This window comes from Aedes albopictus, chromosome 3, assembly GCF_035046485.1.
Source record: "Aedes albopictus strain Foshan chromosome 3, AalbF5, whole genome shotgun sequence".
In the NCBI taxonomy this organism is placed as follows: domain Eukaryota; kingdom Metazoa; phylum Arthropoda; class Insecta; order Diptera; family Culicidae; genus Aedes; species Aedes albopictus.
In genome coordinates, this window is record NC_085138.1 from 33,726,495 (window position 1) to 33,750,819 (window position 24,325).

Sequence of the window (24,325 nt, forward strand, 5' to 3'; positions counted from 1 at the left end):
TGGCGGTGAACGAGTCACCGACAGATGTATAATTCTCGAGCAAACTGTTGTTAGTAAGTTGTGTCGTAGATAAGCGGCTTTCTGTGTATATGTAAAATAAATGATAGAGCCCAAAAGCATTTTTTTTTTATTTTTACCTGTATGTATGAACGAGATTTTTAGCCCTGGGCTAGTTCATCTCGGGACCCACCCTTTACTTCCCTTCCGAAAGAAGAACTCACATTTTGCGAGTTTGTCGGGAGTGGGATTCGATCCCTGGTCCTCGGCGTGATAGTCACGTGCTTTAACCATCACACCAGGTCCGCTCCACTCCAAAAGCATTATATTCTTATTATTGTATTTGTATTAAAAGTGAACATAGTACCGTAACTGCTTGTTTTCGAACAGGATGGATATAGAACCGTACCATTATCAGCGGCATTCGGACCCTTCATATTTAAATAAAGATACATCAAGCATGAAGTCTCTAATGACAAATCACTCCCAATCTTTGCTGGGGTTCCTACTCATATGACCCATACAAGCAGAGGAAGGCATGGTGCAGAATGTTTTGAAATCTTAAGCTGTTGTATTTCTGAACATATTTTATTCCAACGATATTACTATTATTATTATTACATATTTTCTAACGACACTTTACACCTAAAGTGCATTCGTGTCGGATTTCAATGATATGTACATTTTTCTTGTCATTTAAAATTAATACAAAAGCTTAATCAGTTGTATGCTTTGTTGGTCATTAGGCAAAATAGGCCATTAGACCGAAAAGGTCATTAGGCCGAAAAATTCATTAGGCCGGATAGGTAATTAGGCCGACAAGGACGTTAGGTCATTGGTCACTAAGCCGAATAATTCAGGTATAGAACGAATTCATTTCACCAAGACCTGGCCAAAATACCATTTCGGCCTAAAGACCTTTTCGGCCTAAAGACCTTTTCGGCCTAAAGACCTTTTCGGCCTAAAGACCTTTTCGGCCTAAAGACCTTTTCGGCCTAAAGACCTTTTCGGCCTAAAGACCTTTTCGGCCTAAAGACCTTTTCGGCCTAAAGACCATTTCGGCCTAAAGACCTTTTCGGCCTAAAGACCTTTTCGGCCTAAAGACCTTTTCGGCCTAAAGACCTTTTCGGCCTAAAGACCTTTTCGGCCTAAAGACCTTTTCGGTCTAAAAGCCTTTTCGGCCAAAAGACATTTTTGGCCTAAAGACCTTTTCGACTTTATGAACTTTTCGGCCTAATGACCAATCCGGTTTAACCCGACGTTTTTGGCCTAATGACTTATTCGGCCATATAAAAACTTTGATGTACATAACAATATTTTGCGGTCACACGACGTTTTTCCGACCAAACGATATATCGACCTGGCGACCCTTTGGACCTAACAACATTTTCGGCCTAATGACCTTTCCGACCTTAGAACGTTTTTGGCCTTACGTTCTAATCGCTTATTTCGATAATACATACTGTAGCTATTTAAGTAGAAAAAATTGAATCCATTAACGTAATGAATACATTTAAATATCCCCGATTTATTTCTTGGAGATTTGTGTGTAAGACACACAGTGGCCCAATGAAGAATTCTTCGTTTAATGGAAAGTTTTCTCAGACTGGAATCGAAGTCACACTACGTGAATATCAATACGCCTAAATAGCTGGCGCTGCTAACCGCACGGCCATACAATACCCATACTTTATAACTCACTTACTTACTCACTAATTTACTTACTAATGCACTCACTCCTTCGGAACAGATCTCACATACTCATAAACCAACAAACTCACTTACTCACTATGTCACTCACTGACTCACTAACTCATTTACTTTCTATCCCACACACACTCACCAATTTAACAATTCTCTTACCAATACATTAAAATTAACGGGGCAACTCCCTGTAAGCTGTAACTTTCCTAATTCGTAACTGACTCACTCATCAACTCACTTAATCTTGGAGCACCTCACATTCATCCTCTCAGCAATTCACTAATCAACTTCTTATTCACCAACTTACTCACCTAGTTCCTACTCACCCGATTATTAAGAAAGTGTTAAAATGTGAAGCCACTCTTATGTTGACTTTCGGCTCCGTTTTGCTTCGAGACATTTGAGCCTTATGCATGAGAGACTTATAATATTATAAAAGAAACTAACATTGTTTGTTATTAACAAAAATATAACAAAAACGTACAGAACAAACCACATCCAGCGTGCAGAGACGACTAATTATCGCGGGACTGATATGCGTAGAAATTTCGCCAACAGGACCACATTTCTAGGCATAACAGTCCCACTAATCACTTTTTTTGCTAAAAACACTATATTTTCAAAAATATTTGATTGGAAATACTTCAGGCATGAGAATATAAGCGATTTCTAACGATACTATGAAAACTTAAACCCGATTTGTTGCACCATTTGGCCAAAAAACACGAAAAACCTGTTTGAAACTTCAATCGCGATTTTCTCAGTTTCAAGTTTTTCAACATGGGACAACTATGCGTAGAACGGCAGCGCAGTGTCGCGAAGCATCAGCGTACAAGTCACAAAAAAGCTGATAAACACCAAGCTTGTATCACCCTGTCTCTGCGGTTTCTGATTCGCTCTCTATACAGTCGCTAACACCAGCAAAGACAGAATCCCATCATAGTCACCCGGTCACCCTTGTTTTGCTACAATCATCCTGACTTGGATACGGCTCATGTGAGTGTCATGACTCTCTCCGTCGCCTCAAGCAGATGCACGCGCAACATCATGTAAAACTATGCATGTGTATTATCACAAGCACGGTACTACGTCATAAATCCTATTCGTTTTGCATGGCTCAGTTTAAACGCACACATTGAGCGCACCACGCAGTTCGCCCTGCACCCTTAAATGAAACAACACAGCGCACGAGTAACTTTCACGCAGCGAGCAAAAAGACAAAAGAATTTTCACGCAGATTTGTGTAACACCGGATCAGCACATTTTTTGTGCTGATCCGAGGTTACACAAATCTGCGTGAAAATTCTTTTGTCTTTTCGGTCGCTGCGTGAAAGTTACTCGTTGCGCTGTGTACATCGAGTTCTGCGTGTGGCTACGGCAAACGCTCTCACTTCGCCCGTTATGCATCGTTGCTCAGTGAGATTGATTCTCTCGCAACCCGCCTGAAGCATACACGCAGAACTCGATGTACACAGCGCAACGAGTAACTTTCACGCAGCGACCGAAAAGACAAAATAATTTTCACGCAGATTTGTGTAACCTCGGATCAGCACAAAAAATGTGCTGATCCGGTGTTACACAAATCTGCGTGAAAATTCTTTTGTCTTTTTGCTCGCTGCGTGAAAGTTACTCGTGCGCTGTGTTGTTTCATTTAAGGGTGTACTCAGCAACTGCTATCGCTGCAAAGCTGCGAAGGATGGAACCCACAACATGTTTGTCATTCCAGGCGTGACATGCTAGCTGGTTCGTATCACCTTGGGAACGATGACTCCAGAAAGCGGTTCAAGTGATTGTCTCGTGATGGTCGCGATTATTCGCAAGACTGCATGCACGTATGTGGCCTCTACTGTTACATCTTATGCAACATGTTTTACGATTACTGGTTGTCTGGGCGCCTATGATGTAGAGTGCAAGTTTCGAACAGCAAACACGTGCTGCATGTAACAACCGAGAGTAAACGGGGGAAGATGTCCTCATCCTGCTTTTGTTAGCTGAAACCGCAACTAAATTAAATTTTATCATTATATGGTTTTCTACAAAGTTGTTCCTTAGGGTATCAACTATTATTTTTTCCATTATGAGCCAAATAGAATTCTTTCAACCAGCGTACTTAATGAGAGACTGGAGGTCATCCAATTTCCCATATATTTGGACTGAAGATCCCATACAAACCTTTAGCTCATTTGCGCCAGCTCAGTTTTAAACCGATTGAGCTGAAACTTTCACAGATTGCTCTTCTCATCCAAAGGCACGATTCTAGAGCGTGCCCCGTGGAATTTTTCGACATTTTTGTATTTGGGCCAGTCTAAGGCACACACTATAGACACTACAAGTACAGCGGACTTCACTAGAGTCGATCACTTGGGCAGATGGCCGTTTCTAAGGCCAGTTGAGGATCTCCAAGATCCTAATGACCTCCTTTCGCTACCACCGTTTACGTCCATGATTCAGGCAAGGCAGAGTCATCTGATGGCTAATGTTGAAGGATGATGGTAGCTGCTATTCATGGCTGCGTCCTTTTCGGGTGACCAGCAATCACAAACAGTGGAAACAAACAACACAAACACTTTCCTGAATTTATTCAAAACTGGCTAAAACTACACAACCGCGACATACTCTCAATAAGTTGCTGAGGGGGTAATACGAACCGTTACAAATCTCTAAAAATAATCCTTGATAAATTTCTGGATGTATTTATTCCTGCAGAAATAGTTAGAAGGATTGTGGGAGCAATCCTTGAAGATGTTTCTGAAGAAAATTCTTGGAGAAATTCCTGGAGGAACTTCTGGTAGAATTCCTGAAAAAAATCCTGGGAAAATTTCCGCACAACTATTTTTATTGACTATAAAAAAGATCCCACGGTATAATGTTTGAAAACAAAAAAGATATCGCATTTCTATTAAGAGAAGAACTTTCCGGGTGTTTATGAATTAATTCAATTTATATAGGACTCTCTGAACGTCAATCACGTTAAAGAAAAATCTGAATAAATAAGTGCTCCAAATGATGTCCTCATAACTTTACAACCTTAGCAAATGTATCTAATAACCTCGATTCCTTTTATCTGCACTAAATCAAATCAATCAAATTACCCAGTTGCACAAACTGGGACCAAGTTTAATTACAACTTTATCAATTAGATTTATTTTCTTTCGTCAGCTGAGCTCCCGCACAAAATATGCCACTTGCCTCGAAAGGGCACTAGGAGCAGCTGCGCTCGCAAACGAACCAAAACGAAAAACTGCAACGAAATCGGGTTTCACCTGATTATAGCTCAATTATCAAAGTTCAAACTCTCGTACCCACCGTCGCCGTCCCCTCGTCCCAAATTCAAACTTGCATGTTTGGCAGAAATTTAAAATTATTTCCATCCACACCACGTTGCCCCTTTCCATCGGCCAGTTCCCAGCCCTGCACCTAGCAGTAGAACCTTTTCCCAGCTCGATACCTTTTCAAAAAGCTTTCGGTAGATTTATGCGCAGTGCACCTCTCTCTCTTTCGCTCTTCTGGGTTGATTCAGAACTGTGCGGGAAAATTTCACCTCCTTCATGCTTACCGTCAGTCGGAGTCCTGCTTGAAATTGTTATTTATGCAAAGTTCCCATTGGCAGCAGCAGCGGATGGAAATCACGCGGAATACTTCTACATCTGCATAGCTTGAAAGCAGCTCTCGAATGCGCTTCATCATCGACCTCAACTCCCCACGCTGGCCGGTCGCCCACATGCCTTGATGGGAACTTCCCGTACAGGTAGCCGAAATTGATCGTCTTTCACCGCGACGCGCGGCCTACCTTCAATCTTCTCCTCCTAATGGAAAGGGTTGGGGGAGTGGGTGATTCCAGCCACTGGCAGCCAGCGATTGCTTGCTTGGTACAGAATCGATTAAATGGCTGCAGCGTGCTTTGGCTGCCACCCCACCCTGGGCTCCAAACCGTTTCGTGTGGGGAGTTCATCGAAGGTTAAGGAGGAATTAGGACTGGCTGACAGAGTTTACGTTTGTACTACATTCAAAGGTCGTTCAAAGGCCAATTTAAATCGCAATTAAAATGGCGAGTTAGCTTAGGTGACCTAGCGTAGCCTACACATGTTTCAGCTGTTTACCTCTACATGAAATTATGATAATACTTAGTCAATATTTTGCCCCTCCCATAACGACCACGCTCAACGCTTGCCAGATCACGCTCTACCTGACCCGCCCACCATTAGCAAACACCAACTTTACTAAGTTGTACTCCGGCTCCGGCATTCTCGCAACAAGCCTGACCAACATATCAATCCAGCTTTAGTCACTTTCAGGATGTCGTGAAGTGCAGTGAGCCAAACCGTTCTTCTGCACACCGACCAAGATCGAATGATCATCCTTTCCACTAGTCTCTCGAATACTCCAAGTTTCTGCAGGTCCTTCTCAAGCATGGTCCAGATCTTATGATCGTAGACAATCTCCAATCTAATAAGCGTTCTGTCCATAGAACATTTGATTCGGGGATGAATCTATTTAACTGCAGTTTCTTCTGGGATTTATAATATGCTACTTCTACAGAATATGTGCTTGCGTATTACTCGATATTGTTATCGCCAATCTGGAGACGAGGGTTTTGTTTCGAAAATTTTCTCAACTCAATGGGCACAGTGTATCATTGTCCTTGCCTCACAATATGTACACCTCGTCCTTTTTTTACGTCCATGCATGGCTAAGCGACAAAAAATTCTACCGCTAAGACAATGAGCAAACTCAACAGTTTTATATTTTTTAAAACATCTTCGTGATTGGGAGAAGTGTACAAACATATAAAAATGTGTATTTTGATCATTATTTTGTCGGTAGAAATTTATTTCGCTAAGCCAATAGTGGACGTAAAATAAGGTTTGGGTGTATACAAATTCATGCAATGGCAGGCAAAGAATGCCCTGAAATAACTTTGGAAGTTGAAACGAGGCAGGCCAAGTTCCAGTGAGAACGTAGAGCCATATTGAAGAAGAAGATGAAAAAGAAGAAGAAGAAAACGAAGAAGAAGAACAAGACGAAGAAGAAGAATAAGAAGAATAAGACGAAGAAGAAGAAGCACATCCCGACTAGAAAATCATAACAAAAATATAACATAATTATAACAAACCATGATATGTATAACTCATTGTGATATAATCATGTTTGAATTATTGGTGTTTAAAAATATTATAACTCAATTGTATCATATTATGTTGTTAATGTTGTTCAATAACTGATTGTGAAATAATTTTTTTCTGATTCTTTGACATTCAGAACATCATTTTACACAATTGTATTTAAATATGATAGAAATTAGTTTTCTTCTGGCTAAAACTTATATCATATTGTGTTATAATTTTGTTCTAAATATAACAAAATAGGTTATTATTTTGATTAGACCGGTGTACTTTTTGTTGCAGTTTTAGTTATTTTAACATCATCTTGCATCTAGTTTATAACAAAATAAGTTATATCAAAATTTCATATTTCATGTCATCACACATTGTGTGTGTTATAAACTTGATATATTTTTCTAGTCGGGATTCCATCGGCGTATGTAATTAATTAGACCAAAGGCGGCTGCGTAATCAGCGTGTTTTTTTTTCATTTTATTTCTGTGAATAACTACCGCTAGTCCTTTAAACGTCAACACAGGATACGGCCGCAACAAATCTTTTTTTTTCTTTTATCACAGTGTTCGTTAGACTCATCAAAGAGGGGGGTGATAAATAATAAATGTATTTGGGGAAAAATACCCTAAAAAGTAGGCAAAATCGTCAAACTCATGTTAAGAAATTTTCTGGGCGACTCTAATTTCACCTCTTATTTGCAAAATTTCATCAAAATGTTGAATTCCAAACATCATTTTCCGAGAGTGGTGACATAAGAGAAAATCGAAATTTTGTGTCAGCCTAATTTGATTTCTGTACTCACAGAACCAATTTTGTCTTTTTTATGAGTAACGAAATCATGGGCCCCAATAAAAACTATCACACCCAAAAAAATTGCTATAAATTTATGACGGATTCTTTGCAGACGTTCTCCAAGAAATTTTTAAAGATTCCTCAAAGTAGAAATTCACAACGTCGCATGCCTGTTCTATGGATTTTTAAAACCCAATAAAGACAAGTGCTGTCATAGTAAAATCATACCTGGTTACTGAAGTTTTCCAAATTCCAGCGCCCCATATACTGGTGTGGAAGTTACTTCTCACACATTATTTGAATGATTTATTCTTATCAGGACGATATTCTTTAGTTATAGACGGGTCTAGTGGCTACCGCTTCTGATTCGTATGTAGAAGGTCATGGGTTCAATACCTGGCCCGTCCCTTTCATCCTATTTTGTATCTTTCTATCCACTTTCTCTTTCTCTCTCTTTCTTCTCTACATATACATTTCATGTTTACTCATATGTTCATAGCCATCGCTAGAACCAGAAACGAATTGCAAACATTCGTTTTCCTTCCTTCCACAGCACAGTGTATATAACGCCTGCAAGTTATGCAACCAAAGCGAACTGTGCCGCTTGTCCTTCATAGTCATCACCACACAATCTATCACCTTACGAACACTATAAATATCCCCTATCCATGGATCGCATCACCGACCCAACGGTGACTCCCAGATCTCCCATCCTTTCCGTCTAACAAATACCCCAGTCCGTGCTGGTTGTGGGGATGCAGAGGTGATCTCGGTCTTCAGTAGCAACAACCAGCACACTCTAACATTCCTTTCCCTTCCCAACTGACTATAAGGACGTGGCCGGCACCGTTATTGATCAAAAATGTATGAGCTGCTTTGAGAATAAGTGGAGTGTCCCAGCCCTTATTCATTTGGATCTCAGTGCAATTGGTACCAGCTCAGATCAATCACGGAGGAGCAACCATTGACATGTACAGTCAGATTTGATCGTTGATGATCGTTTTGATCAGGACGATGTTCTTTAGTTAGTTAACAAAACATTAATTCACGGATCAGCAAATGTATCGACCAATATTTTTTCCGATTATTATGGCTGTACCGAAAAACTTCTAGAACATCGTATGCTCCAGTCGTCAGGTAGCTCTAAATTCATGATTGTTGTTCTAGTCTAGGAGTTGCTTAGAAATTCCTACTGAAATTTGTGGAATTGTTACAGAAACTCTTTTCATGATTACAGAAGGAGTTGCTCCAAAGATACCTCCAAGACTATGGAACTATGGAATATCCTGCAGGATTTTTTTTCATTTTTTTTCCAGGAACTCCTCTAGAAATTTCTCCAAAAATCACTCAAGATATTCCTTCCGGCGTTTCTCCAGTTTTCACCCAACCATTCCTCAAAAAAAAAAAAAAAAAAAATCCAGCAGAATATCTTTAACAGATTGTAGAGAAGTGCGAATTCTTCAGAAGTTTCACCAAAGATTACTCCAGTTATTTGTCAGTAATTCCTCAAGAGACACTTGCTGGACATTCTCCAGAGGTTCCTCCTAAAATTCATCCCGAAATTTCTCCAGCGATTCCTTCAGAAATCCTGATGTTTTTACAGCAATGCTTTCTGAAATTTTTGTTGGACCTCTTCGAGAGGTTTTTTTTTTGTATTCTTCCGGAGATTCTTTCAGAATCTTCTCTAGAGGTTCCAAAAGATTTTCCTTTTGAAATCCCTTTAGAAAGTTTCCAAAAGATGCTTCTAGAAGTTATTGCACCACAAAAACTTTTTTTCGGGATCTCTCTTCAGGGATTCTTTCAGATTTTTTTCCGGGAACCCTTCAGAAATCCCTTTAGACAGAGGTTCCCAAACTTTTTGCAATCAAAGTTTTCGCCGCGCACCAACTTATATTAACAGAGAATTTTCATCATTTTAGTTTAACTTTAGCTCAAAAACTTGAATGCTAAATTGTGAAAAAAATGCAGTTCAATGATTTCTCAAAATACAAAACAAAGTTGAGTTTCTCAACATGTTTAAAAAAAAGATTTCAAATATCATATTAATTTATAAGGTTAGGTTTTTTTATTAGAGAGATTTTCAGCCCGAGGCAGGTTCATCTCTTAAATATATTTATTGATCGCACTAACTAAACAAATACGATAAAAACTTCTATATACATTTAAATCAAGCTGCTGATTTCAAATACAACCGAAATCAGTAAAACTGCCGCAGGAATTACAAAACTTTCAAAGATGGTTAGTTAAAAATGCAGTGTGGAAAATTTCAGCAAACTAAGATACAAAAATATAATGTTCAGGACCAGGCTGATGGTGGATCATTCATCATTATGCGTTTGCCCTTTAGGTCTTGAGAAAAGCTTGAAGGGCTATCTTTCATATGTGATTTGGATGACTATTGGAGTGTCTTTGGTGCATAAAATTTATAAAAAATGTCTGAATCGCGTTGTCCTTAAAGAATTTCTGAATGAGTCTTAATGAAATCAAAAGTTACATAGTTTTCCATCATATTTCTTCAAGATCTAAAAAATAATCAATTTTGAGATGTGACCTTCTTGCACGAAACCGACAATTTGCAGAAGTATTTGTGACAGTGACGTAAATAAAACGTGTCGTCCCGAAAACCAGTAGAGAACTCAAAGACCGGGAGACTGACGGAAATAATTCTGGAAAGAAATTAACTTTCAATTACAAGCTGTTGATACAATCGAAAGCTCAACTGAAGTATTAGACATCTAATTTTCTTTTTCAGAATCTCAACGATAATTTATCAAAACTCCTTAAATTTAAAAATGTGATCAAAGTAAAATTGTTCGAGACTAAGATCACCCACCCTAGGATACAACCCTGGACGTCATTCGTCTATGTGGTTTTCCAAGAGATTATCGGGCAATGAGAGGAGAGATTAACCAGATTGATGACGTCACGGATGACTCAACTGATCGTAAAGGTAGAGGGAATTCCCTGAAACATTTGGTTTAGTTGTAAGACAATTCCACTCGGAGCAAGTGGTCGTCGAAGACCCTTGCATGACAATTTATAAAATGTAGCCTATATTGTAAATAGTTATGTTAATAAATGTTATATGTTAAGTGTTAGTTTCTCGTAATATGTGGAGTTATTGGACTTTCAATTAGAGAGATAGTGATTCGGTTTATCGTGAAGCAAGTGTGAGCTTAGGAGCTCCACCCCCCCCCCCCCCCCTACTTTGGATTTACATACCGGTCCTTCCGAGGGCAACCCATACTCCCAGTCGATGTTGGGGCTTGGACGAAGGAAGCTCCCCGACATTTTGGTCCTTCGAACCGGATCGCTCCGGGAGGACATCAGGAGGTCACGTTTGTGGAGTTCGCCATTGTAGCTACATTAGACTTCCAAGATCGCTATTCAACTCGCATAAAAGGATGAAACACCATCGCACTGGATACACTGGAATGGTCACTCAACTGGAAGGCAGACATGGCTACCGCCGGATCACTGAACTTCCACTGCACTGGCATTCACTGAACTAGCAAGGACTTCGGGAGCGGACGACTCGCATACCCACGGAGCACAAGTTTCTGAGGACATCGCTTCCCACTTCTGGCATCTCTGAACTTCGAGTTTATTCGAAAGAGATGTAGCAATTCATGGTCTGGCAGGTAAATCACTTAGTATATGCCTTGCGAAGCTAGGCTTGCAGATCTACACAAATTGAGCAAATTTTCCTTTTCGAATAAACATCATCAACTTCACCGAGTGAAACCGATCGCCCGCAATAAATCAAGTCAACATCAACAACGGTAGAAAGAATGATGACGTCAATAAGCACACACTTCTGTAGGCAATGGCATTGAATGGAGCTTCAGAGAACACTATACAGCCATCTTCACGATTTGAATCATCACACTGGCACAAGGCTGCGAATATAGTCTACTATTTCTACCATCATATCCACAACAACTACATGGAAACCTGGCTGACGCAAAATCTTCCCACGTTATTGGAACCGATATTGACGAAAATAATTTCGACTGGAGACCCGGAACAGCTGATTGTGGTACCATCACAGATGATTATGAGCATCCCAAAACACACTAGGTCGCGGAAAATTTCACTGGTCTAATTTGATTCACCCGGCGGCGGCGGTGCGACGCAATCTGTCGCGGTATCGATACTACGTTTCGGACGATCGTTTGGAAACTGGAGTCGACAACCAAGGATGTGTATGTACAATGGACAACGCGAGTAGTGCACCAGCACTTTCCGTAAGGTCAGTATGCTTGAACAGTGTGTGTCCGCCGAAGCTTTGTATTATACAGTCCATTACAACAACACTTTCTCTCTACATCATCAATGTGGACAAACACGGAGCTACTTTCGTACCTACTACTCGAGTTTACTATACGCACACCATGGCTTGGATAGGATCGATATCAACAAGAGGAGCATTTCGTATCACTGACGCATACTGAGATGCACAGAAAGGGAAAACAACGGCTTCAACACGTCGAGATCAACCACATCATATGGGACACTCTAAACTCGGATGGATCATGCATACATGCATAAAGAATGCTTATAGTGAGCTGGAGGCATACTACACCAACTGTGTGTACGTGGCGTGGTCACGTCCATGGACAATTATCAATGAACTCGAGGGAATAATCATCAAATGCTGTCATACGGATGGCAGCAGGACGCTCATCTGAACAGGTCAATGAGTGAGCCCAACGTTTCATGGGGAACGTGACCAAGGACGCGAGAAACTGGTTCTCGTGAAATTCAACGGTATAGCTGAGGAACGAAATCAACAGGGTTGGTTTGGCGTTTTGGTCAGCAAAATCCAATGGTCTATTCTTGAAGCACTGCATAGGGTAGTGCATCCAATCAACAGGACAATGGTTGGTATACCATTTGTCAATGCGAAGGAAACGTTTTACACGGTCAACCGACCAAAGAGTTGAACGGCGTTTCCCAATGGATATGCTAGATTATGAGGGATACATGATCTAGCAGAACTGGAAGATCACTCACGAGTTCAGCGGGTAATTTGGCCATACTTGATAGATCCACTACTACATGAAGGGTGAGCCGATCGCAACACAACCTATATCGATCCACTTGTTAAGCACTCCAGGGACGCGCAACATTCGGACGAAGAATGAGGAGTTTCAGAAATGTAGGACATTTCAGGATGGGTGAGGATGTTCGAGACTAAGATCACCCACCCTAGGATACAACCCTGGACGTCATTCGTCTATGTGGTTTTCCAAGAGATTATCGGGCAATGAGAGGAGAGATTAACCAGATTGATGACGTCACGGATGACTCAACTGATCGTAAAGGTAGAGGGAATTCCCTGAAACATTTGGTTTAGTTGTAAGACAATTCCACTCGGAGCAAGTGGTCGTCGAAGACCCTTGCATGACAATTTATAAAATGTAGCCTATATTGTAAATAGTTATGTTAATAAATGTTATATGTTAAGTGTTAGTTTCTCGTAATATGTGGAGTTATTGGACTTTCAATTAGAGAGATAGTGATTCGGTTTATCGTGAAGCAAGTGTGAGCTTAGGAGCTCCACCCCCCCCCCTACTTTGGATTTACATACCGGTCCTTCCGAGGGCAACCCATACTCCCAGTCGATGTTGGGGCTTGGACGAAGGAAGCTCCCCGACATTTTGGACGTTCCCCTTCGAGCCGGAAAAAAAAGAAAAAAAAAAAAAAAAAAAAAAAAAAAAAAAAAAAAAAAAAAAAAAAAAAAAAAAACATAATGTCGGGGAGCGACCCGAGCTGCTTTCAGTGGACTGTATTTTTGTTGGAGGTCCCTTGCCCGACATCGCAGTTGTGCCTACTGGCCCGTCCTGGCCAGTTCCGTCCGATTGGTTACAATAAAACACTTAGTTTGACTTAAAACCAACATTTAATTACTCATACTATATTTACAGGACCATACAAATTGACTAAAGGTAAATTACGACACAACACTTATGGTAGTCCAAATCCTACTGATTACAATATTAAAAATGCCTGCTTAAGATTATCTTCGCTGCTGGTGATTGCCGAAGGTTCCCGATGTCATCAATTGTTCCTCGTTACTTTAGGGGGTTTACAGTGCCTTCCAAAATAATGAGTGAGGCATGCTACTCTCCAACATCCTCACCCACCCAGAAATTACCAAAATTTCTGAATCGTCTTCCAAACTTCACATAGAATACCATGCTGCTCCATCCAGTGGCCATTTTGCTATAACTGTCCCTACTTCAGTGAACAATCTCACCCACCATCGAAGACTATGCGTCAACCCTTCTATCATGGTATTTTGTTGAATGATGTATCAGTATTCCTTGTGTATACGATGTGTCCCTGCATGTATTTCTTCGGATGAAGATGATGATCTCGACCTGCACACATGATCACATCCAAACAGCTAAAAGTGTGTACTTCATCCAACCCAGACATGGAGGTCCGTGGTAGACTACCTTTCGAACTACTGTGCAATGTTGGTTGTGGTGGGTAATGAGATAGCGATCAGTTGCTCCAATTGTAGTAGTCGCAGGTTCACTCGTTGTTGTAAATCGGCAATGTGTGCGTTCGTGTAGCGTTGTCGATTTTGTTGGTGACCATCTCAGGTAGTCCAGTGTGGATGATATTCCTCTGTTGCCCTTGGTTGCCGATATCACCTTCCTACGTACGTATTGGTCTCGTTCTAGTTGCGGCGAGATCTATCCATGCGACTCGATGCCAGTCCAATTCGAGTGCGCCGTGTCGAGGTTGTGCGAAGTCGTGAGAGTCCGGTTGGAATAATAGTTTTGATGAGGATAGTGTAAATCTGTAGGCCCATGCTTCGGCGGGCATATACCAAGTGTATTTACCTGTGAACCCTTGTTTGGGTGCTTCCGTGCGAATTGTCCGCCGTTGAATCCGTAATAAACGAGCGAGATAATAGTTCGGTGTCCGCCTTCCATCCATTACGCCGCCGGTGTGGATGAGTTTATCTTCTTGGGAAAGTGTGGTGGTGTCCGATCTAGTGAATTGTCGCCTTGAATAATCTTTGAATCCAAAATGGGATGGTTTTTATTCCGCAATTTGATCTGGAATCGTCTTCTAGTGCCTTTGGAACCCATTAACCGAGTGAATACTGCCATCCGTGACAATATCCGATACCAATCAAGGATGAGTATTGATGAGCCGCATCAGATACTCGGGATTTCGTGACTTCCTCGTTTAGTCACTGGATTAAATTGTGGATTGGGAGTTCCGCCATCCTGTAGCAGTCGCAGCCCGTGCTGCAAACCAAACCGTGGGAAGCCAATTGTGGTGGCATTGGAGTGCTGCTACCCTATAACAGCCGCAGACCATACTGCGTTCCAAACCATAGTGCACCGTTGCACCGCCGGGTAGTGTGCAGTCACCATTGACTACACTTGACCTTGATTGTGATTTGGATCCGATGGACACCCCTAGTGTCCGAATTGGGATAGTGCTCACCGTGGATACCCGTTGCATCTACGTGAGCATTAACATGTTTCCAAAGGCATAGTTAGATTCCATGCAATTCGTTTCAGCTAGCCAGAAAACTGATTGATTCCCGTGTGATGTGTTAGTGAGCTCTGGTCAGTCCTATGAGCCCTCATGGTAGTGTCGATGATCTTGTGGTCGAGTGAGTACCTGTCTCATCGTTGGATGTATTGGAAGACCACCAGTTATGATGTGTACCGTTGCCATGATTGTAGTGATAATCTCCATGATCGAGTGATTGATTGGGTGACGATCCGAGTGATATTAACCCAAATGATGTGGATGAAAACGTTGAAGCGTCCATGCTGAAGTGGCACTCCATTAGCGTGCCGTTGGGCTAGTAGTGATGTGTTCAAATTGGCGGTAGAGAAATTCTTGGATGGTTCGCTGATGATCGTCATTTTGGTCCCATGATGTCAACAATCATCTTCCCGAAACAGCATGTGTAGATGGTGACGTAATTCCATGATGATTGCGGATTGATATGCGGTGCTTGGAGTGATGCACTCCATCCATTTGTAGCCAAGATGAACGATGAATTGAACACGAAAGGTGAGTTAGCAATTTGATTTACTGAATTTCGGCTGGACATATACTGAACACTTATTTACCTGGAAAACCAGTTCTGGGGCCTGGTTCAGTAGTCCAAAATCCTCAAAGACGGGATCCGATTGAATCCGCCATCATGTTCAGTTGGGCTGAGTACAGCTCTCCTGGCGCTGCCGATCACCTTGCACAGCCTGATTAAGTGTTGGGTTGTGACAACAGGTCCAATTGTCACTAAGTGTGTAGCCTTCGCGCGAATTTCACATCGGGTCGTGATTTCCTTTATTTCCTAGGAGTCTCAATCACCGTTGATCTTCCAGGGTCCTGTATCCTTTTCCTAGACCTATCCTTCTCCTAGTCCTATCCGGCTCGAAGGACCATAATGTCGGGGAGCGACCCGAGCTGCTTTCAGTGGACTGTATTTTTGTTGGAGGTCCCTTGCCCGACATCGCAGTTGTGCCTACTGGCCCGTCCTGGCCAGTTCCGTCCGATTGGTTACAATAAAACACTTAGTTTGACTTAAAACCAACATTTAATTACTCATACTATATTTACAGGACCATACAAATTGACTAAAGGTAAATTACGACACAACACTTATGGTAGTCCAAATCCTACTGATTACAATATTAAAAATGCCTGCTTAAGATTATCTTCGCTGCTGGTGATTGCCGAAGGTTCCCGATGTCATCAATTGTTCCTCGTTACTTTAGGGGGTTTACAGTGCCTTCCAAAATAATGAGTGAGGCATGCTACTCTCCAACAAAAATGTTTAGGAGGATACCAGAAATTCCATAGAATTTGCAAAGGTTTGGATAAATTTTGGAAAAATACTATGAACAAACACTTCTAAGTTTCATCAACCTTAAAAAAATACGTTCCCATATTGATTTTTTTTCTTCTTTTTGTTTTGAGCCAAGAGCCTGCGGCGCACCAGCGAAATTTTCACCAGGGCGCCGTGGCGCACAGTTTGGGAAGCACTGCCTTTAGAGATTTTTTCAGAAATCACTTTCGAAATTATTTCTTGACGTTTTTCCAGGAATATCTCTCAATTTTTAGCCTTTACCTTTAGACATTTTGCAAGATATTCTTTTAAAAGAGAACTATTGTTGTCATAACCCGGGTAAACCAAAAACCCAAATTTGCTGATTCTGGGTAAAGATCTGGGTAATCGGCAGTTTGTCAAATTCCCAGTGGTCAAGAGAAAGCTGGAAATTATAGATCTTTTCCGCGGAAATATGATTAGGAATTATGTTAAATTAGTAAGATATTCCCTGAGAACTTAATAAATTTGAAAAATCTAGGCCCAAGAGGAGCTGGGTATCAGGTATCAGGTATCAGTAGGTCGGCTCCAGAGGCACGTCCTCCTTCATTTGGGAAATTTATGCCATCGCCATGAACACGAGCCTATTCATCATTTACCTGACGGAGAAGGGAAGGAAAAAGGATAGGTCAGGGGAAAGGACAGGTAAGGGAATATGATCATCATACACGCAAAAGCGTATCACAATGGGTTCACATAACGTCCTGAAAAGGACACTGTAATAACGCATGTGCGTAACACAATTTGTTCAAACTGCGCCCTGAGAAGGGCACTGTGATAACGCATAAAGCGTAAAGAGAGCCTATAGCTCTTTACCACAGCGGGTCAAGAACAACAGAACGTCCTGAAGATTCAGGTTTCTGAAGTCAGTTTCACTTAATAAGTGTTTTGAACAGTTACATATCAAATGATACGAAGTTCCATAATCGGATTCACAGCTATCACATGCAAATGAATCAGCTTGCTGAATATTCGCCATGTGATAACTGAGTGGGCAGTGGCCAGTCAATTCTTTTGACCAGCATGCTGCAATTCTGCTTTGACAGATTTGTTAGATACTTCGCCACCCCTAGATATGGCTCAGTACATTACAATTTTGTTTGACGACATAACTCCAAACTATTCCAATATTGTTTGTGCTGAGTGGCAGCCCAGGTGTCAGCTTGGGTGAAGCTTTACCCAACACTTCGATGTCGGAATAGCTGGCTCAAGGCCAATGATGTCATGTGATGCTCCAGTGCGAGCTAACTCATCAGCCAATTCATTTCCAGCGATGGAAGAATGACCAGGTACCCATACAAGGTGAACAGCGTTTGCTGAATTCAGCTCCTCGATTTGAGTTCGACAAGCGATAACTATCTTCGACCTGGGGTTGGCCGACGCAAGTGCTTTAATAGCAGCCTGGCTATCTGAACAGAAGTATATTACTTTGCCCATTACGTGCTGCTGAAGTGTCGATTGCACTCCGCACATAAGAGCAAAGATTTCGGCCTGAAAAACGGTGCAGTGTCTACCAAGTGAGTAAGGCTGATACAGTCTTAGCTCACGAGAATAAACACCAGCAAATGCTCGACCTTCGAGAAGGAAGCCATCAGTAGTGTAGCATACGATGCCGTCTGAAATACGTCTCTCCAGATATCCAGATGTCCACTCTACCCGGGAAGGGAATTTCGTGGAAAATGTCCTATATGGAAAATTACAAGAAATTGTAAAATCACTTAGAGCAAGGACAATTTTGTCCCAGTTCACCAAAAGTGTAAACAACGAGGTGTGTGTAGAACTACGGCTCACAAGAGTTTTCTCTAGCGCTGCCGTGGGAGTTTCGTTTGGTGACTGGATAACTCGAAAGATCTTCAAATCATCCGCGAATGAAAGTTTGAGTGAAGAGAGAATCAAACTCAAATCATTCACGGAGATATTGAATAGTAGTGGACCCATCACACTCCCCTGGGGTACACCAGACGTGATGCGGAAAGAGCGAGAGAGTGCTGAGTTGACTGCTACGTATGATCTACGATCGGCTAAGTATGAAGCAATCCACTCGGTAATCCAGTCTGGAAATCCAATGTGCTGAAGTTAATCGATGATCAGGCTGTGTGGAACAGTGTCAAAGGCTTTTACAAAATCGATATACACCGCGTCTACTTGTCTCCTCTTTTCTATTTCACTCGATAGGGTTGTGACGTAACACATCAAATTTGTTGTAGTCGAACGATGTTTCATAAATCCGTGCTGACAATAGTGTAAATAACATTGTGTACGAGTTTCTCAAAAACTTTGCTAATGTAGCATAGTATGGAAACGCCTCGATAATTCTCCACACGATTGATGTTTCCGGACTTGTGAATTGGAACGATAAACGCTGTTTTCCACGCAGCTGGAAAAATCCCTTCTCGTAACGAACGGTTGAAGATAGTTGCGATAGGGGCTGCTAATTCACTAGAACAGTTTTCAGGAATACCGGAGGGATGCCGTCAGTTCCAGATCCTTTTTTAGTATCAAGGTCGTTGATTACGGTCAGCACTTCATTCGAGGAGAACTGTATAACAGGCAGATTAATGCTGTGCGTGGGAATATGGTCAAAGCGATCTTGACGAGCTACTGGAGGCACTTTACTGAATACACTCTCGAAGAACAGTGAGAAGAAATCAGCCGCCTCGGAATTGGAACTAGCTGGGATATTGTTGTAACTCACGTTGCAAGGAATGCGAGCAGCTTTTTGTTTGGTAAAATTCTAAAACTATCCTTACCTGTATTTTAAAATTTTGTATGGATGACCACAGGATGACCAGGTTAAAAGTGATCTGTTGAGTGTGGAATGTTCCCAGGTTTTGAATTTAACAACTGTGATCGTATTGGTGGTGTAAAATGATTGATTCATTTTTATTTTTGTAAAAAGAAAACAATCACTTCACTCATATCAATAAATTAATTTTGAATTCATGCTTTTTAAAATATTGGAATCGTGGTTTGCCAATACCCCGGTATCCATTTATCTACTACTCAAAATAGATTGAAAAATTAGCGATGACTAAATCGTATTATGTATTACTCTGCCAATGTGTTCCCATTCAAGGCTGCATCAAAAATAGCACAATTCCTTCAAATTAATCTCAATTATCATTACTCGTGAGTTTCCTATTACTTCACAGCTCAGCCTACCACCCTACACGAGGATAATGTGATAGCTTCTCGAAATAAATGTTACAAATTTTCGACCAAGTGGGGCGGTGGAGTATTATTTACGTTTCGCTTGTTTGGCCGAAGCAACTGGAAGAAGACGACGAAAAATGAGAAAAATTAAAAGCTGCAGCCGAAACTTTTACGCGACTTTCCTTCTCAATCGTTCGCCCGTGTAGGTGCTTAGAGGCCGCATAAATCACACGGGCTTTCTTTGGGGGGTGTGCGCGCGTGCTCGCCTAAAGTGTCAGCGTGGCTACTGGGGCTGGTGATGCCTAACTTATTATAATTTAAGAAACGCCGAACGAAGTTCAACCACACCACTCCACTTCACTCCAGAGGGCTTGAGTTTGAGACTAACAAGCGCGCTGTAGTCTGCCACGTGGCATTTTGCGTTTTTTTTTCATTTTATGACCTTACCGAATGCCTCGGTTGTTCGAGTGAAAGTTGGAAAATGTGACCGCTTCTGGCACCTTTACGCGTGCAGGTTTCGACAGGGTGAAAAAGATGCCCGTGGCGGGAAAAAGGCATTTGTATTTGCATTTTTGCGGAAGACTGTTCATGGTGAATTTGGGACACCTTGTTGGGCCCATATAGTTGAAAAGGTAAACACGTGGGTGTTTTTTAGGACAATGTGGAACTGCGCAAACACTAAGCAGAAAAATAGGCTTTGTTGCAGTCTAGACGTTACGCCAGGAATAAGAAGTCAAGCCGTACAGATCTTCTAAAAAGTTCCACGGTTCAATTGCGAGTTACTGAGCAACTAGTAGATTGAAAGGTGGAAGGAGTGCTTTGTAAATCACCGTAAGAATCCTGAAAATATAGATTTTTAGTAGCATAAAGTAGCGGATACCAGTACATACGTTTTGAACAAGACAATGTAAAGCTTTCCAAAATGTTTGTCCAGGATTCTTTTGGCAGTTTTCTAAGATTTCCATTTATTCATTATATACATGAACATTTGTGAAACATTATGACAACGTTTTCCTAGTTCTAGACTAGATGTTCCACATTTGAACGTGAACAGTCTTCACATGCATAAACACTGCTGCTGTTGTTTGTGTCGCCGTTCGTTATTCCCGCCGTTGTTGTTGTTGTTTTCAAAAGACACCCTCGTGAATGTGTATGCTTCTGCCTCAAGGCAGTCGGCACGTGAAAATGGAAAGAAAATTATGCAAATTAGCAAAATAAATCGCCAAACGGGTGCAAACTGTTGCTCGTTCGGGCGAAGGAGGAGCGCACTCGGCGGCCAAGGACCTGTGCCCTGTGTATCGTGCCAGAAGTTCCTTTCGCCATTCGACAATGGACACTAATAGAGCCATAAAATGATGTTTTTTATAAACACGTTTCCTTCCTTCCGAATGAGCAATGAAGACACTTTGAAGCACACTTCTTTCTTCTTGTAAAATTAAGCAATTTAAGTAGCTCAAGTGGATTTGCCATTGAATACCTAAATACTTATTTTCCTTAATTCTGTTCTCTTTCGTTTGCAGAGACGACCGCCTATCGTTGGCGGAGTTTGCGTTGATCTGTCGGGCGTTGTTCCGGAATGACAAGGGACACATCTACGTGGTGCCGTCGGAGCGGCTGGACGAGATGTTCGCCGTGTTCGACAAGAACGAGGACGGATACATCGACCGGGACGAGTTCCAGTTCTGTTGGAACCAGTGGATCAAAACGGTAAGTCTTTATCACAAAATAAAGGCCTGCGTAAACCGGGATAAAATCATAATGCCATCTTTAAATAGTTTGCATATAAACCGTATCGTTTCTAATTCCAATAGCACGATTATATGCTATTCAGCTAACCAAATATTTGCTAAACTGAAAAACTGGGTTCTGAAATAATCTGCCAATGCTAATTTATTTTCACTGAATTGCGGTATGATAACCCGTAAACACCCGGGCACGCTATGTCTGAACCAGCAGATTATAAAAATTGAATGTACATCGGGTTTCTTTCCATAAAACATCAGTGTTCAAGCTATATTTTCATTTGCAGAAGGTTTTAAAATATTCCATCGGTGAAAATTTGTCCATACATTTTGTATGGGAGAGAAATTGACCGAAAATGAGGATTTGAAGCAAATTTGTATGAAAAACGGTCAAAAAGATGGAAAAATCAAAATTTCCCCGATAGAATATTTTGAAACCTTCTGAAAATGAAAATATAGCTTGAATACTGATGTTTTATGGAAAGAAACCCGATGTACATTCAATTTTTATAATCTGTTGGTTCAGACATAGCGTGCCGGGACGATCTACTTTTGGCAGAAAGGCAATATCTTCTTTGTTTTTAAACATTTTACCCTGGATTTTTTTATAGTCAATGGGAATAGTTGTGCTAAGAAATGATGGTAGCCGAAAATACGTGGCTTTTTTGTATTTTTTTTATGAATTCTAATTCATAGTCTGTTGAAGTTTTGATCCCAGAGCTATTCTAAGGCCTCCAAAGTGCTCCAAAGTTTGTGTCAAAATTCAACATCCTATACCAACTTTTTCTTTTTTTTTCATTTTTTTTGGCTCTACGTCCCTACTAGGACTTGGCCAACCTCACTTCAACTTAGTGTTCTTTGAGCACTTCCACAGTTATTAATTGAAGGGCTTTCTTTGCCCGCCATTGCATGAATTTGTGTATACTGTGAGGCAAGTACAATGATACGCTATGCCCAGGGAGTCGAGAAAATTTTCCCGATCAGAACGGGAATCGAACCCGCCGTCTCCGGATTGGCGATCCATAGCCTTAACCACTAGGCTAACTGGAGACCCACTACCAACTTTTATACACGATGAATCTTCACAGAACATAGTCTACGGTACTCAGAAAGCCTCAAAGCACTCCTAGAATATTAATGGTTCATGAATTGGGTGATTTAGATCATCCAAACTACTCTGGAATTCATTTTTTAAAGATCTACAACATCTACCATCATTTGTGTTCAATCTGTTCATGAAATTTAGTCACGTTGATGTCCATTAGACCTCGCAATGCTACGAGCAACTCAATATAGTGGTAGTTGGACATTCCATGAAATACAAATGGCCTCCAAAACACTTTGAAGTTTGGGTGACGATATCTACATACTGTATCATGCTTTAATTGTAAAAAATATTCGTGGAATGTAGTCTATACTGCTTATGGAGCCTCAGTGCACAACTATGATGCTTTTGTTACATTCATGGGGTATTCTAGGCTTTCCAAACTATTTGGGAATTAGGACCTTCAAGGTCTTCAGGCTCTACTCTTGTTTCTGTTCACTCTATCGGCATAATTCTTTCACGATTGTGTCTGTTGCACCTCATAATACTGTGAGTATCTCTATGTGTTGCTATTTGGGTGTCCACTGGTATTCAAAAAGACCTACTGTATTTTGAAGTATGGGTCGCAATACCTGTAAATCTTATGATATTTTTATTGTAGCGAATGTTCGGCGAATATAATCTTGGCTACTCTTAGAGCCTCAGAGTGCAATTCTGATAACTTAGCAACATTCACTTGGTGATCTAGGTCATCCAAATAATTCTGGAATTAAGACCTTCAAGCTCCACAAGCTCTACTGAATCTCTTTATTTTATTAGTGTAGCTCCTCCAAAAAATCGTTCAGATACTCTTCCAAGACTTTCGCCAAAAATACCTCAAATAATCTTCCCAGGTATTCCTCCAAGAAATCCTGGAAGAATTCTTCCAGGAATTTTTCAAGAAATTCCTGGAAAATTCTTTCAGGAGTTCCTCCAAGTATTCTATCAGAAATTCCTACAGGAATCATTCCAGGAATTCCACCAGGAATTTCGTCAAGAATTTCTTCAGATATCACTCTTAAAATTCTGCCTAGAATTCCTCAAAGAATCCTTCTAGGTATTCTCCAACAATTTCTCTAGGAATTCCTCATAGACTTCTGATTAGAAATCCTCCAAACATTCCTCCAGAAATTCTTCCAAGAGTTTCTCCAAGAATTCCTCCAAGAATTTCTCTATGATTTTTTCCAAGAGGCTCTCAAAGAAATTTCGCTAGAAAATTCTCAAAGAATTTCTCCCGAAAACTCCGCGAAATGGTCCAAAAATTCTTCCAAACATTACTCCAGGGGTTCATCCCAGATTATTTTCAGGCATTTCTCCAGAAATTCCTCCAGGAGTTCGTGAATAAATTTTCCAAGAAATTCCAACAGAAACCCTCCAGGAACTTCTCCAGGAATTCTTAGTAGAATTCTTCCAGAGATTTTTTTTGGAAAGTTTTTCAAGAATTACTCCACAAATTCTTACATGAACACCACTAGGCTCCTTCAGGAAACCTTTAGTAATTCTTTAAAAAAAAACTGCTAAGATAGCTCTAAGAATTTGTCCGAGAATTCCTTCAGGGATTTCCTCAGAAATACTTTAGAAAACTGTTGAGGAACGCCAAAAGTTCCTCCCGAAATTCCTCAAGGAACTCCTTCGGGAATTACTCCAGGAATTTCTCCAAGAACTCTTTCAGGTTTTCCTCAATAAATTCTTCTTGGAACTCCACCAGGAAGTCCTCCAAGAATTTCCCAAGGAATATCTCCAAGAATTCATTCAGAAATTCCTCCAAGACATCTGCCTAGAATTATTGCAAGGAACTCTCCAGGAATTCCTCTACAAAATCCTACAGGACCTTCTCCAACAATTTCACCAGGGGTCACTTTAA

At 41.0% G+C, this 24,325-nt stretch overlaps 1 protein-coding gene across 2 annotated transcripts in view; it reads left to right on the top strand.

Annotated features, from left to right (window-relative positions):
• LOC109419229 (nicotinamidase) overlaps positions 1–24,325 on the top strand; it is a 175,994-nt gene that overhangs the window by 77,214 nt on the left and 74,455 nt on the right. For both annotated transcript variants that reach the window (XM_029867516.2, XM_029867513.2), the window contains exon 3: positions 21,156–21,342. In XM_029867516.2, the coding sequence (XP_029723376.2) occupies positions 21,156–21,342 (187 nt within the window). The remainder of the gene's footprint in view (positions 1–21,155; positions 21,343–24,325) is intronic.